This window comes from Microtus ochrogaster, chromosome 5, assembly GCF_000317375.1.
Source record: "Microtus ochrogaster isolate Prairie Vole_2 chromosome 5, MicOch1.0, whole genome shotgun sequence".
NCBI lineage: Eukaryota > Metazoa > Chordata > Mammalia > Rodentia > Cricetidae > Microtus > Microtus ochrogaster.
Genome location: NC_022012.1, coordinates 70203751 through 70216399, shown reverse-complemented (window position 1 = coordinate 70216399; position 12649 = coordinate 70203751). Strand labels below are relative to the sequence as shown.

General features: G+C 46.6%; 1 protein-coding gene across 3 annotated transcripts in view; it reads left to right on the top strand.

The window, feature by feature from the left end:
- Positions 1-12649, top strand: part of Rora (RAR related orphan receptor A) — a 743770-nt gene that overhangs the window by 639402 nt on the left and 91719 nt on the right. Inside the window, exon 1 of one of the 3 annotated variants that reach the window (XM_005347680.3) lies at positions 6033-6167. The exons of the other annotated variants lie outside the window; for them this stretch is intronic. Coding sequence (XP_005347737.1) covers positions 6140-6167 — 28 coding nt within the window. The 5' untranslated portion in view covers positions 6033-6139. Of the gene's footprint in view, positions 1-6032; positions 6168-12649 lie in introns of those variants that run through there. 3 annotated transcript variants of the gene reach the window in all.

Genomic DNA, 12649 nt, shown 5'->3' with positions numbered 1-12649 from the left:
TACTGTGCCTTGGTGGCTGGGGCTCAAAAGAACTAGCAGAATCCGAGAACTTTTCAATCTCTCTAAAGAAGATGATGTCCACCAATATGTTGTCAGAAAACCATTAAACAAAGAAGCTAGAAGCCCAGGAACAACAGAGCCAAGATTCCGTGTCTTGTTACTCCTCATGTCCTGCAACACAAACTCCAATGCTCTGCTCTGAAGAAACAATGCATTAAGAAAAATAAGGAGGAGGCTGCATAGTATGCTAAATTTTTAGCCAAGAGAATGAAGGAAGCCAAAGAAAAATGCCAGCAATAGATTTCCAAGAGACATGGGCTGCCCTCGCTAAGGACTTCTACTTCAGAGAGTCCAGTCAAATGGAAGTCTTTAAGAGGAACAAATAAATGATCAGACCTTGGAAGAAATACAGGCAGGAATTAGCAGGGTGGAGGTGGATGGTTCTGTCCTAAGCGCTAGCGCCATGACCTTTCTTTATATTAGTTAAGTTAATCTGCCTTGTGACCCTGCAGGACTCTGCTGTCCTTACTCACATGTGACGAAACAAAGCTTTGCTCAACACCACCCAGCGGGTGAGTAGGATGAAGGGCTGGTTTTGAGCCCAAGTTTCCCATTGACTGCCAGAGCACTTTCTGCCATAAGACAAGAGTTAGGAAGTGAAGCAGGTTCCTTGGAGAAGTGAGGACCAAAAGCCCAACACAGAGAAAGGGACGATGGTGCTCCCGAAACATGAATGTCTGTGATGTTAGAGACCACAGGAGCAGAAATGACTTCTTGAAGGTATTATGGAAAGAAGTGAGGGTGTATGGAGCACGGTGTCCTCGAATTCTCAGCTCTTAGCCCACTTGGAGTTCATGTATTAAAGAAAGAGAGACAGAGACAAAGACAGAAGGAGACACTATATGTGGTAAGAAAAAAAAATAGAGGGGTAGGGGGCCTCCTTAGAGAAAGGAAGACAAACAGTCAGAGGTGGCCCGGATACCAAAGGAGAGCAGTGGGAGAGATGGGCAGTTGAGAACAAGCCCAGTGACTGTAGGTACAGACATCACATCCAACTCATTACTTTGTGTGCTAGCTCTAATAGAGAGGGAGGAGAAAGAGGGAAGGAGGGAAGGAAGGAAGGAAGGAAGGAAGGAAGGAAGGAAGGAAGGAAGGAAAGAAAGAAAGAAAGAAAAACGTGGTTTCATGCATGGCCTATTCTTCTAGCTTTAATGTATAGTTTGGAGTTTCCCCTGGGAATCTAACGGAATACGGGCCTTCTTCTCCAGTTTGCTTCTCTTTGCTTGCCACCGTAGCAGGTGTATGTGTGGTGAAGCACCTGCTGCCTACATAGTCTGTGGAGGCTGGTCATCTCTGCCTGCCAGTGAACATCAACCTTTTCCTCATTGTAATGGTTACAAAACTCAGGCCAAATCTCTGAGTTTCCTAATAGCCATATGAAACATTTGGCTCCAGAAATCCCAAAGTCCATGAAGCACTGCCTGACTCTAGCCAAGGCACCCATCTCAATGATCTATTCCACTAATAGGCGCAGGAGTGGTCCATAACCATCCATCCAGCACTAGTGGACAAGGTCACTCAGATACTGGCTCTGCAGAAAAGTGCAGCCTCGCTCAGGGAAATGACTGACTTCTATAGGGTTTTAGAGCAAAGGCCATCTCACTGGTAACCTTCTCAAGACCAAAGCAATCACCTTGTTCTCTTTGCATTCTGGAGTACAGGTCCAGGCATGAAATAGATAGTCAGTAATTGTGGTTAGTTACAGAAGTAAGTGTGTGTGTGTGTGTGTGTGTGTGTGTGTGTGTGTGTGTGTGTGTGTGTAAAACCGAAGACATCTTTTGCCACCAAAATACTGTGTTTCACCAGAATTCTTGGATAATATTTGCATACACTAGTGCTCCTCTACTTTGGTCTTAAAATAGTGAGCAAGACAGACAAAGTATATTAAAAGGTTTAAAAACTGTATTAAGGATTTCCTCTCTTACCTTTGATTTCTGGATCTCTCCATTATTATTCATCAAATGTTATATTGTGAGACCTGGAACCTTCTAGATTTACAATTTAGCAAGGCCCTGATCTAAGTAGGAGAATGGATGCCTTCTCTGTAGCTGTTGGCCTTTCAGAAAGCTGATCCCCTGGCTGTTTTGGCCAGAATGGTCCAGCTCCTGGGGAATCTAGTGCAGGGTGACCAAGGATCCAGATGGAACAGGTGCATAGGACTATGACAGCCTTTAGGTGACCTCCTCCCCAGTCAATTAAAATGAAATGAACTGAATTATCAGGCTGTAGAAGGAAGAGAGGGGTGGGGGGAGAACACCAAAATGCTCTTATTCACCTGCATCAGCAAATGTCGAAATCGTCTTGTTCTGGGATCTTGGAGAGTTGGCACAAAATTCCTCAAACCACTGGTTTGCTATTCTCCCAAAAAGCCTTATATACATGCTTGGGTGTAATATATCAAATGATTAGATCTCTGTGTGGTAAAAATCTAAATCTCAAAAAGCAAAGAATTGTTTCTTAATAAATGTGTCCTTTCATGATTTCATGCATGTATATGATGCACTCTGCTTGCTCTCATCCCACCATCTCCCTCCTCCCTCCATCTGTCCAGCCTTCCTTTCCCATCCCGACTAATCTCCCACACTCCCATCTTTTTCTTTTGTTTGTATCCCTCTGGGTTTGGCCAAGGCCATGTGTATGGCCTTAAGATCAGAATTATCCATTAGATTTTGGCAGGTTCACCAGTGGGTAAACAACTGAAAACAGTGGTTGGGTTCCCCCTCTCCTAGAGTAAAGGATAGGGACTCTTGAGCTTTTCCACACCCATGACTGTCGAAAAGCCCTTTCTTGAGTAGGCTCCTTGCAAGCAATTGCAGCTCCTGTGAATTCACATTGACTGGTGTCAAGAGAATAGGACTTCACTGCCCATTTCCTGATCTTACATTCTTCCCACTCTAACTCTACAAGGTCCTTTGAACCTTAGAGAGAGTAGTATGCATGTCATTTGTTTGGGGCTAAGTCCTTGTCCATCGCTATCTCAGCGTCTGGGGCAGCCGTGTGTCTAGATTGATGAACTGGCCCTGTGGATTGGATCCCAGACCCTTTTCTTGACCACTAAAAGAGGTAGGCAACTTCCTGGTCATATTCCAGTCTAGATCCCTACAGAAGTGCACCAGACTCTGCCCATGAGTGTTCTGGGTCAGTCTGATATCTACACTGTGCCTCCACTTCCTCCCAAGTGCCAGATCCAGTGTGATCAAGCTAAGTGGGACCCCATGAGAGTCTGTGGCCATCTGTACACTCTGAGGTGAACGGCACGTGACTGCGGTCCATTTTGACCCAATATAAATGTTTCAGAGTCCATGTCTAACATTCTCCCATTAGCAGGAAAGAATTCCTGTCCTATGGAATTACCTTCTTATAAGCAACATTCTTCTTGTTCTTTTGTTCCTTTCAGATCATTTGTTCAAAAGGATGCAAAGAATATATATTTAAAGCTATTTCCCCCTAGATACTCCACTGCATTTATTTAATAAAATCCAATTATTCCTGTATACTTGTAATGTTTTAATATTGTACCGTGTCCCTATATGGTGGTATTTTAATTTACTGGGTGATATTTTATACAGAATGTATCATCTGCGGTTCCAATTTGATTTTCTTGAAAGAAGATATATAGCCTTTTGTTCATGGCTGATTTGTTTGGTCACAGACTTATAATTCCATAGGAAATTTATCCTATGGGTCATCTTTTGTTTTTTAAGCCTCTCATTTTTATTCCTACAAGTTTCATAAAAAGCTGTTACTATGAAGAACAATTATCTCCCCTAGGTTAAAAGCTGATGCTAGGTAATAGAGGCATGTATTACAAATAGCATCGAGCTACCCGGGAAGGTTAGGACTTAATATCTGGGTTCTGCCGCTCATTAGTTGTAGGATGTAAGAGCAATACATTCCCAAAGGGCAAGGTCAGGATTACATTATCCCAGAAATGTCTTTGTTGAATGAATGTGTAAATATTTCAAATCAGTATGATGAGATTTTGTCTATTGAGGACCTCCCTATAGGACGAAAGCGCTGCCTATTTGTAATTGTGGGGGTCCGTGTCACCTCACATGTCATCCCCCATTACCGATTTCATTTGAAATGGCCTGGAAATAACCGATTACTAGTGATGTAAGACTGCTTACCTTGGAGTCAGATGTCTGGCAGGCAGGCTGGAGCTAATGGATTTGGTTATTTTCAAAGCATTCTTATCTAAAACAAGATACTGTTTTAAAGTAACATGGCGAATTCTCAGTTGTGTACCAGGATGCACCAGCATTGCACAGCACACATGAGCATGCTCTCTGTGGTTATATTTTCCCTTCTTTAGCAACACAAAGGGAAGGAAAATGCAATCAGAACCCACCAGTCGGCTCGCTTGGTGGCACTCTTAACATTGTTAGCCCAAGGAAAACCCAGAACCAAATTTGAAGAATGGGGTGTTGCCACATTGGGAGATGGAGTTGCATCATGGGAACATGGTGTGATTTAATTTCATAATTGTAAACATTACAGTGGGTATGGCTGATTCCCTTTGTAACCCTTGTCCACTTCACTATGGCTGGACAGCTGAATTAACATGGGTAGGTCCTGGCTCCACATTCTTATCTTGTCTCTTCTTATTTTTTATGGTTGTGTTTTTAAAAATTTCTAAAGGAAAAAAAACCTACTTGGGATGTGTCTAATCAAACATTTTTGTAAGGCCATAGTTTGACTGAAAGAGAATGAAGTTTTCTGACCATTCTAGTCCCAGCATTGTGTAAATGTTTGGAAAACTTGAACTTTTCCTTGAAGTGGGGTTGGGAGGTGGGGAGTGGGCAGATCTGATCTTTGTTTGCTACAGAGCTGGACGTCTGAACCTGTTCTAAATAATGGGTGAATACAAGGTCAAGGGCAGCTTGGTTTTATGGAAAGAGAAATACTAGAAACCTTCCTGTTTGATGGTCAGGAATGGGGGAGGGGTCTCTCAAAAGAAAAACAGTAGATAAGCAAATTTGGCTTAGTAGATTTTTCTCCTCTTATGCTCAATACTGTAGGCATGCTTGCCAACGCTTTAAGTAAAGCAGACTCCCGGTAAGTAGTCTTGAAATTCATCATAAAGAGATTCATCTGGGGACTAAAATAAAGCCATGATTTACGTTTCCATAAATCCAGTAAAAAAAAAAAAAGGTTTCAAACGTTGGAGGGAATTAAATCTCAGTTGTAAATTGAATTGTACGGTTAACGGTGTTGTGTGTTGTATCTTCTGTTTAAAATACCATGTCTCATCTTTGAGGTTAGCAAACTAGCGCCCTGGAGAGTCCTGAATACGATGAGCCCGAAAATGAGCGGCTCAAATTGCCTGACACCTGGAGCTCATTTAGCAGACAGGCATGGTTTTCTAGTCTTCCACATACAGGTGGTTTTGAATGCAGGATGCTGCAGGAGAGGGGCAGCAGGGAACCAAGACATTGGATGCTGTGAGCTGGGTGAGTCCTGGAAGTCTTAGGGGGGAGCTTGCTTCTCCCCTGGACCGGTGTCAGTGCAGGGCGTGGGGGCTAAGATACTCTGGGACGTGAAGGAGACTGAAACTCCCCAAACCAAAAGCTTCTTTGGGGCCAACCATCAGGTGCATTTGTCACTGAGAAGGGTTCCGGGGCGGACTGTAGAGCGGCGTCGGGGTGCTCAGCTGAGTGGGGTGGGCGTGTGGAAAGTGGTCAGACGCTTGGCAAAGAGCTTCCTGGCCGCTACAGGTGATCAGCGACTGAAGAGGTGGCTAGGGACCTCGGTGCAGGCCCCCGGGAACGCAGGAGGGCAGCACCGGGTCCGGGTGGGCCGCTCGCGGTCACCTGCCCGCGGGGGCGGGGCACGGCGCCCTGGCGCACCCGCCTCCCGCCTCTCGCTCCCGCCCCGGGAGGAAGCGGAGGGGCGCGGTGTAAACAGAGCGGCGGCCGTGATGTCAGCCGGTCACATGGAGCCTCTTATGGCTCGGGATGGCTCTCGGCGGGCGGGCAGCTGCGGCAGCTGCTGCTGTGGCTCGGGCGGCGGCGGCGAGAGGGGGCTCCGGGGTCGGACGGTCGGCTCTCCCTGCGCTCTCCGCACCGCGGCGTAAAGGATGTATTTTGTGATCGCAGCGATGAAAGGTGAGCTCCGGGTGGCCCGCAGGGACTCCGGTGGACTGGCGGCTCCGGGGGGCGGGGAGGAGGGCATGCAGGGGGAGGGGTGGGCGCGCCTGCCCGAGCGCACGTACAGCCTAGGGGCAGCTACGGGGCCTCCGGGGCCACCACAGCGTTGCCACTGGAACCCGGAGGAAAGATCCGCCTCCCTCGGGTCGGGGGAGCTAGACGCGTGGGCCCGATCGCCCCTTTGGCGTCTTCTTAGGCGCTGTCACTCGCTTGGGTGCGCCTGGCACCCGGCAGGGCTCCCCAAAGAAAGTTTGCCGAGAGTCGCAGAGCTTGGGACGCGCCGGGAGGGTCTGGTAACTGGGAGAAAGCTGGGGACGTCCACACTGGGTCCCCAGGGCCCGCACCCCGGGACAACTCTGGCCTGGAGGGGGGGGGGAGGCGCCAGGCCGGGCCCTGCTTGCGAACACTGGTGGTGTCATCGCCGAGACTGGTTAGCGTTCCAGGCCTGGCGTCCGAGCTCCGCAAGGCCACCCCACCCTCTGCGGCTCGGAGCGCCCGAGTTCCCGAGCAGCCAGTGGGTTGGGAAAGTGCAGCAGCTCAGCGCTGCGTCCCCTGGACGCCGCCACTTCCGAAAGCGCGCTGGCCAAAGCCAGCCCCGCGCCCCGAACATGCCAAGAAGCCCTCGGCCACAGCCCCGGCCGCTGCGCGCTAGTGCATTGATGTAGGGAGACAGCCCGACCAGCGTAGGGGATTGGAGGGCAGAGGCCAAGGTTAGACTGCGGCGAGGGCCTACGGGCACAGGTTAGCTGCGGTCAAGCCTCCGCGCCCCGGGCCTTCCTCCCGGATCTAGTGTCTAGAAAAGGGTAGTAGTAAGGTGGAAAGGAAAGAGGAAAAATGGTTTGCTGGGACGGCTGGCTTCAGGTGCCCCAAGGTGAGGCGGGAAGAAGCCCAGGCAAGTCAGGGAAGTTTGTGATGGAGACAAAGTTTGGAGGTGCGCAGGAAGTTGCTTGTGCACAGGGAGAAACCGAGACACACACTTCGACCATTGCAGATGGCCCTGGAACGACTCAGCCCGCAGCACTCTGCGCGACCGTGCGCCTGCTGGGTCCTCTTGGGCGGATAATCTGCCCAAGCAGTGTGCAGGCCCGGTCACCCGGCTTGGGGATTTAAACCTCCATCTGTCTGTGTCACAGTGACGGCTGTTCTCAGGGGCAACAACTGTGCGCACCCCGAAGGTCTTGCGGGGATTTTGCTCGCCAGCGCGGGGCGAGCTGGTGCTCCTTAAACGATTGCTAGATTTGAGATTATTCTATTGTTGCAATCCGGGATGAAGGACACCCGTACCATATCCACGCTGGGTTTACTTTCAGATCGCCGTGTTTTTCACTGGAGACTGGGTGGCATATTTTATTAATTATTAACAGGTCGAAGCATTCAGGACGCTGAGATGAGCTGGCGGTGTGTGCGATGAAATCTTTCTGTAGGATGCGCCCACGGCAAATTTAGTGCCTTTCCCCTACCGTAACTTGCGGGAAGTGAGATTGAATCACTTTTATAATATGTGACTGGTATAGCAAAAGAGGGTAGAGCTGCCCGTGATCTTAAGTGTGTGAAATATTTGGGGGAAGGGAAGGTGTTGAGGTTTCTTATTATGTAAAAGAAATCTGTTTCCGCTCTCCAAAAGAAAACCTCGGTATTGCTTCCTTTCATTAGACCTGTTAAGTGAGAAGTGACTTCCGAAGCCTTGGAGCCAGTAGTATTTTTCCTTCACCTCCTTAAATTAAAAAAAAAAAATAGAATTTGCTCTTCGGGAGGTGTCGGTGATGGTCCTTACCCAGTCTGTTTACATTTGTGTTGATTGGGAGAAAGATGGGAAGCTGAGAAAGAAGAGGCTTCTTTTTAATTGCCTTTCCTCTTACTGAACCGTAAACCCTCAGATGTTAAGGAAATATCTTTTGATGGTGTTACTTGAAGCTGATGAGTTGGTTTTTTTTTTTTTTGTGAGTTGGCTTCTGATTTTTGTAGGTCTAGTACAAAGTGAAGTTCTAGACAAACTTGCCCTGTGATAAAACCCTGAGATTCTCAGCATTCTCCCCACAAACACCCCCCATCCCCACACAAACCCTTTTTGGGAGCATCCTCCCAAAAACTGATTGCCATAAAGTAATAGATTCCTAGATTGTTAGTATTGTTGTAGAGAAAGGGAAAAAATACATGTATCTTATAATTCCTAGCAGTGAAGTTTTCCTTAATGCTCGAGCCCTGGGGGCAGAGGCTGAGGATGAGAATTAGAGACCTTTCAGTTCCAGCATCTCTACGGTCCTGTGTCTTCACAGCATTGACTTTTGCTTTGGTGCAAAATTCAACTGAACAAAACTAGTTTGTGGGAAAGCGAGGAATGCCGTAAATGTTTCCATATCAGATTTAGGTGGGGGGTGGGGGGAAACTGGCCTGGAATCATATTAAATACTTCCCTGCTGCCTCTTGGTTTTAATAGTTAAATTGGTTCCATATGCAAGATTTTACATAATTAGATTCTCCGTGCAAAACAGAAAGGCTCTTCTTCATAGTGTAGCTTGCTGGTGTGTAGAAGCCTGTGAGTAGGGGATGGGAGAACAAGCCACCATAAAAGAGAGATGTCCTCTTTGTTGCCTGATTTAATGGTGTTTCTTAAACATCATTAAACCGGGCCTTTTTGAACTCACCAAAGAAGAAAACCCTTTCTCTGTGTCAGTTGTCAAATTAGTTTAGGCTTAAAGTAGTTCCATGCTTAGGAAGTAATAACCTTGAGTTTGAGCAATTCTCATTTCATCCGCCGGTGTTTCTTGTTTGTTTATTTAATTAACAACAAATTCCCACTACCATTTGGATTGCTCCTTTGCGCACGGGAAAAGAGTGGGGATGATTTGTAGTATGGCAGCAAGGGGCACCTGTTCTGGTCATCATGAAAGAAGATGAGTGCTTTAAGACTTGGAGCTGGGGCAGTTGGTGTTTGATGCCTCTGCCGTCTCTGCTTGCATCAGGGGCTGGGAAAGCTGAAGGCTCCAGTGTGAGCCTCCAATCCTTCCTCCAGTTTGTCACACAGATGCGAGGCACCTTAAACCTTTGAAAATACTCTGTGTATTGGTAATAAATGTCACACTCACCTTGAACAGTCCGGAAGAATTTAGCGTTTGTTTTCACCATGTGAAAATTGGTTCCGTTCCTAGCCTCATTTTAAGCATCATTCCTATGGTAGCTCTTACCTGGGACTTGTGTCCCATTTAGAGGACCTTTGATGGATAGAACAGTGAGAAAGTGATGGTTAGACCTTGACAAACAAAAATTCAAATGGCTGCCACTGCTGAGCCAAGGTTTGTTTTGTTTTGTTTTGATTTTTTTCCTCTCCTAAAGAGGATTTAGTTCTTTGGAAGACAGAAGGTCTGGGGCCTGAGACATGGTTCATTGGGGAAGGGCACTTGCTGTGTGAGGACCTGAGTTCTGTCCCTGGAACCGACAGAGTAAAAGAAAAGAACCAACTCCCACAAGTTGGCCTCTGACCTCCACATGTGTGCCACGGCAAGCACATACCCACATGTGTATAGATGTAATAAATAAATATTAGAAATACTAAAAAACAGAGGTTGTGCATTGGTGTAAGGGAGCCTTGATTCTCCATGGGATGGCGTCTCAGTGCCGTTTTCATAGGCAGTCTCTCAATGCTGTGTACGGCAGTTATGTCAGAGGACATACACAGCGACAACACACTCCTGTCACCTGCGTTGCCATCAGTGGAGCTGAGCGCCATGTTGTTGTAAACATTATCCAGGTAGAAAACAATATGATAGCTAAACAAATATATGCTGTGCAATTTCATCCCCGATGTTTTTAACGTTTAGTGGAATATCTCTAAATCTAATTCATAGTTCTGTAGTCCCCATTTCTCCCATCTTTCCATCCCAGCCAGGGGGTTCACAATACCAATCAGCAAGATCAGTAAACAGATCTTTGCCAAACATCTGGGGGAGCATCCTTCGGCTTTGTAACTAGCTCTGTGTCTCCTAAGAAGGTAACATTTAGAAAGAGCCATTTATTGGTACAAAAGTTAACTTCGTGGAGGGATGGGTGGGTGGATGAATAAATAGATACAGGATGTGGAATTCAGTTTTCTTAAAATTTTCACTATCAGTAAAATTCCTTGTATAGAATGTGTTGTCTGGGAATACTTCGTGAAGGAGATGCTTTGTGCAGGCCTGGGGTATAGTTCAGTTGGTAGAACATTAGCCTTCTATGTCCAGGGCCCCTCTCCTTCTCCCCTTAGCACCAAAAGAAAAGAAAAAGATGGATTTTTCTGTTTTCTAAATACTCACAATTTATATTGCAGAAACATCAAGGCTGCTTTAGTCTGTATGTTTCATATTTGATCATTAAAAACCACAATCTTTTTGTGGCTATAATCTTGATGTAACCAGCAGCTAGGCTGATTGTATATTTTTCTAATTTCAAATTTCAAATGTATTTTTAAACATTCACCTGTGACATCAAGGATGAACTGACGTTGGATAAGGTTTCCAAGTCTACACGCTGACCCTTTGAGGAGTGACAGGTAGAATCTCTGCCCCATCTTGCCACTCCTTAAGGATCCTTCCCATCCATCTGTCCTTTGGACTACTGGACGGAGAAATTCCCAGTCTGAGTTCTCTGTAGCCATCAGTATTGTGTGTGACATGGCAGACCAACCTTTTCCCATAAACTTTCGAAGTGCTCAGCCTGGAGAAGAGGTCTAAATGAGAGCTCATGACAGCTAATGGGCACTGTGGGACCAAGAGGCACCTGAAATATTTTGCTTCTAGACTTTCTTTTTTAAGCGAACTGTTGGGTTTTGAGACAGCCTAGCTTGAACCTCTGCGCTCATGGCTGTAGAAAGCAAGGCTGAGTTTACTCCCTGCCAGTGCTTTTCTTTCGTCTGCTTCTGACTTTCCTCTGAAGTTGACCAGGCGTTTTCCAAACCAGCAGGGACAGAGTATCAGTCTGTATACATTAACCATGCCCTTTGTGTCTCAGACACGCTCCTGTTTATGCCGTCTGATGATCTCGTGCATTTGAGTTGAAGAAAATGAAGCTCACGCAGGTCATGTGCCATAGCCAGTTTCTTCCAGCTGACTGCTGGAAGAGCCTGGACCGGACCACTGAGTCCCACCATCTTCCTGCTACCCCTGAAGGAAGCTATAAAAATGTCCTGTGCATAACTTTACCTCTAGTTAGTGTCAATGATAAGTCTGCCATTTAGATGAGGGAAAATAGATTCAATTATGTAATGCTTTGCTGAGCCTAATATCTTTAAATTACTCTTTAATAAAATCAATTTGCTACAAATGGGGTTATTCTTATTTGCTTCTCATTTCTCTTCATGATTTTCATTAAGCCTGCTTAGTATTAAGATCTGGGTGAAACCTAAGTTAGACTTTCCTAAATAATACAGAGTAGCATCATGAAGTTCAGCCGACCTGTGCAAGGAGTCACCATTATGACAGACTCCGACCGAAGATTTGACTGTCGTCTGTCTGTCCCATTTATCTTTTGGCAGAGGGTTCACAAATATGTCTCTTTATTTCATTGTGCTTCATATGGTCCAACGCTCGTGAGCAGCACCCTTGAGCATGGCGGTGTTGATCGGCCAGGAACATGTTATCTGCTGTTGAGAAACTCAGTGTCTTTCACAGCAGCAGAAATAGAAGTTTTCTTGGAAAGGTGCAGAAACTCACATCTTGCCGGACGGGGCACTTAACCTCCCCAGCTGCTGGGTCGAGGTGTGCTGTTATTGCAGAGGCTCGGGGAGCGTTGAAACTTTTAAGGCACTCAGATTAAACACCCCATCCGCGAGTGGGTGTTCACAACATTCCTATGACCTGAATGTCCTGTTCTGCTTGAACACCTCCTGTGATGGGGTGCTCGCTATCTCTAGAGGTCGCTCATTCCGTGTTGAATTGGAAAACTCATTTCCTACCAAGCAGTCATCTCTGCCTTGTTCTTGTGGTCCTCTGGCTCAGAGTCTGCCTTGCAGCGCTGATGGGTGCCCACAATCCTTGGAGCTGGAGGCTGCCTTGCAGCGCTGATGGGGTGCCCGCAATCCTTGAAGCTGGAGGCTGCCTTGCAGCGCTGATGGGGTGCCCGCAGTCCTTGGAGCTGGAGGCTGCCTTGGGAACTAGAAGTGAGCACATGCACACCGTTCTCTGCTGGTCTTCTCCCCCCCGCCCCCAGTCAGAGTTCATGGTTCAGCCTTCTTATCTAACAAGTGCACTTCAATTTTCTAGAAACACTTGAAATTCTGATGCCAAGAATGAGATCCAGGTGCCGAATGTGATATGGTTGACTTGGTGCTTAACTCACCACATAGAAAAAAGAAAAATATGAGTTAGAGATTAAAAAAAAAAAAAAACCAAAACTTTGTTTGAAGCATACTAAGGTATATAAAAAAAGGCTTCATAACCCTACTGGGGACCAGTCCATATGGTAATCTT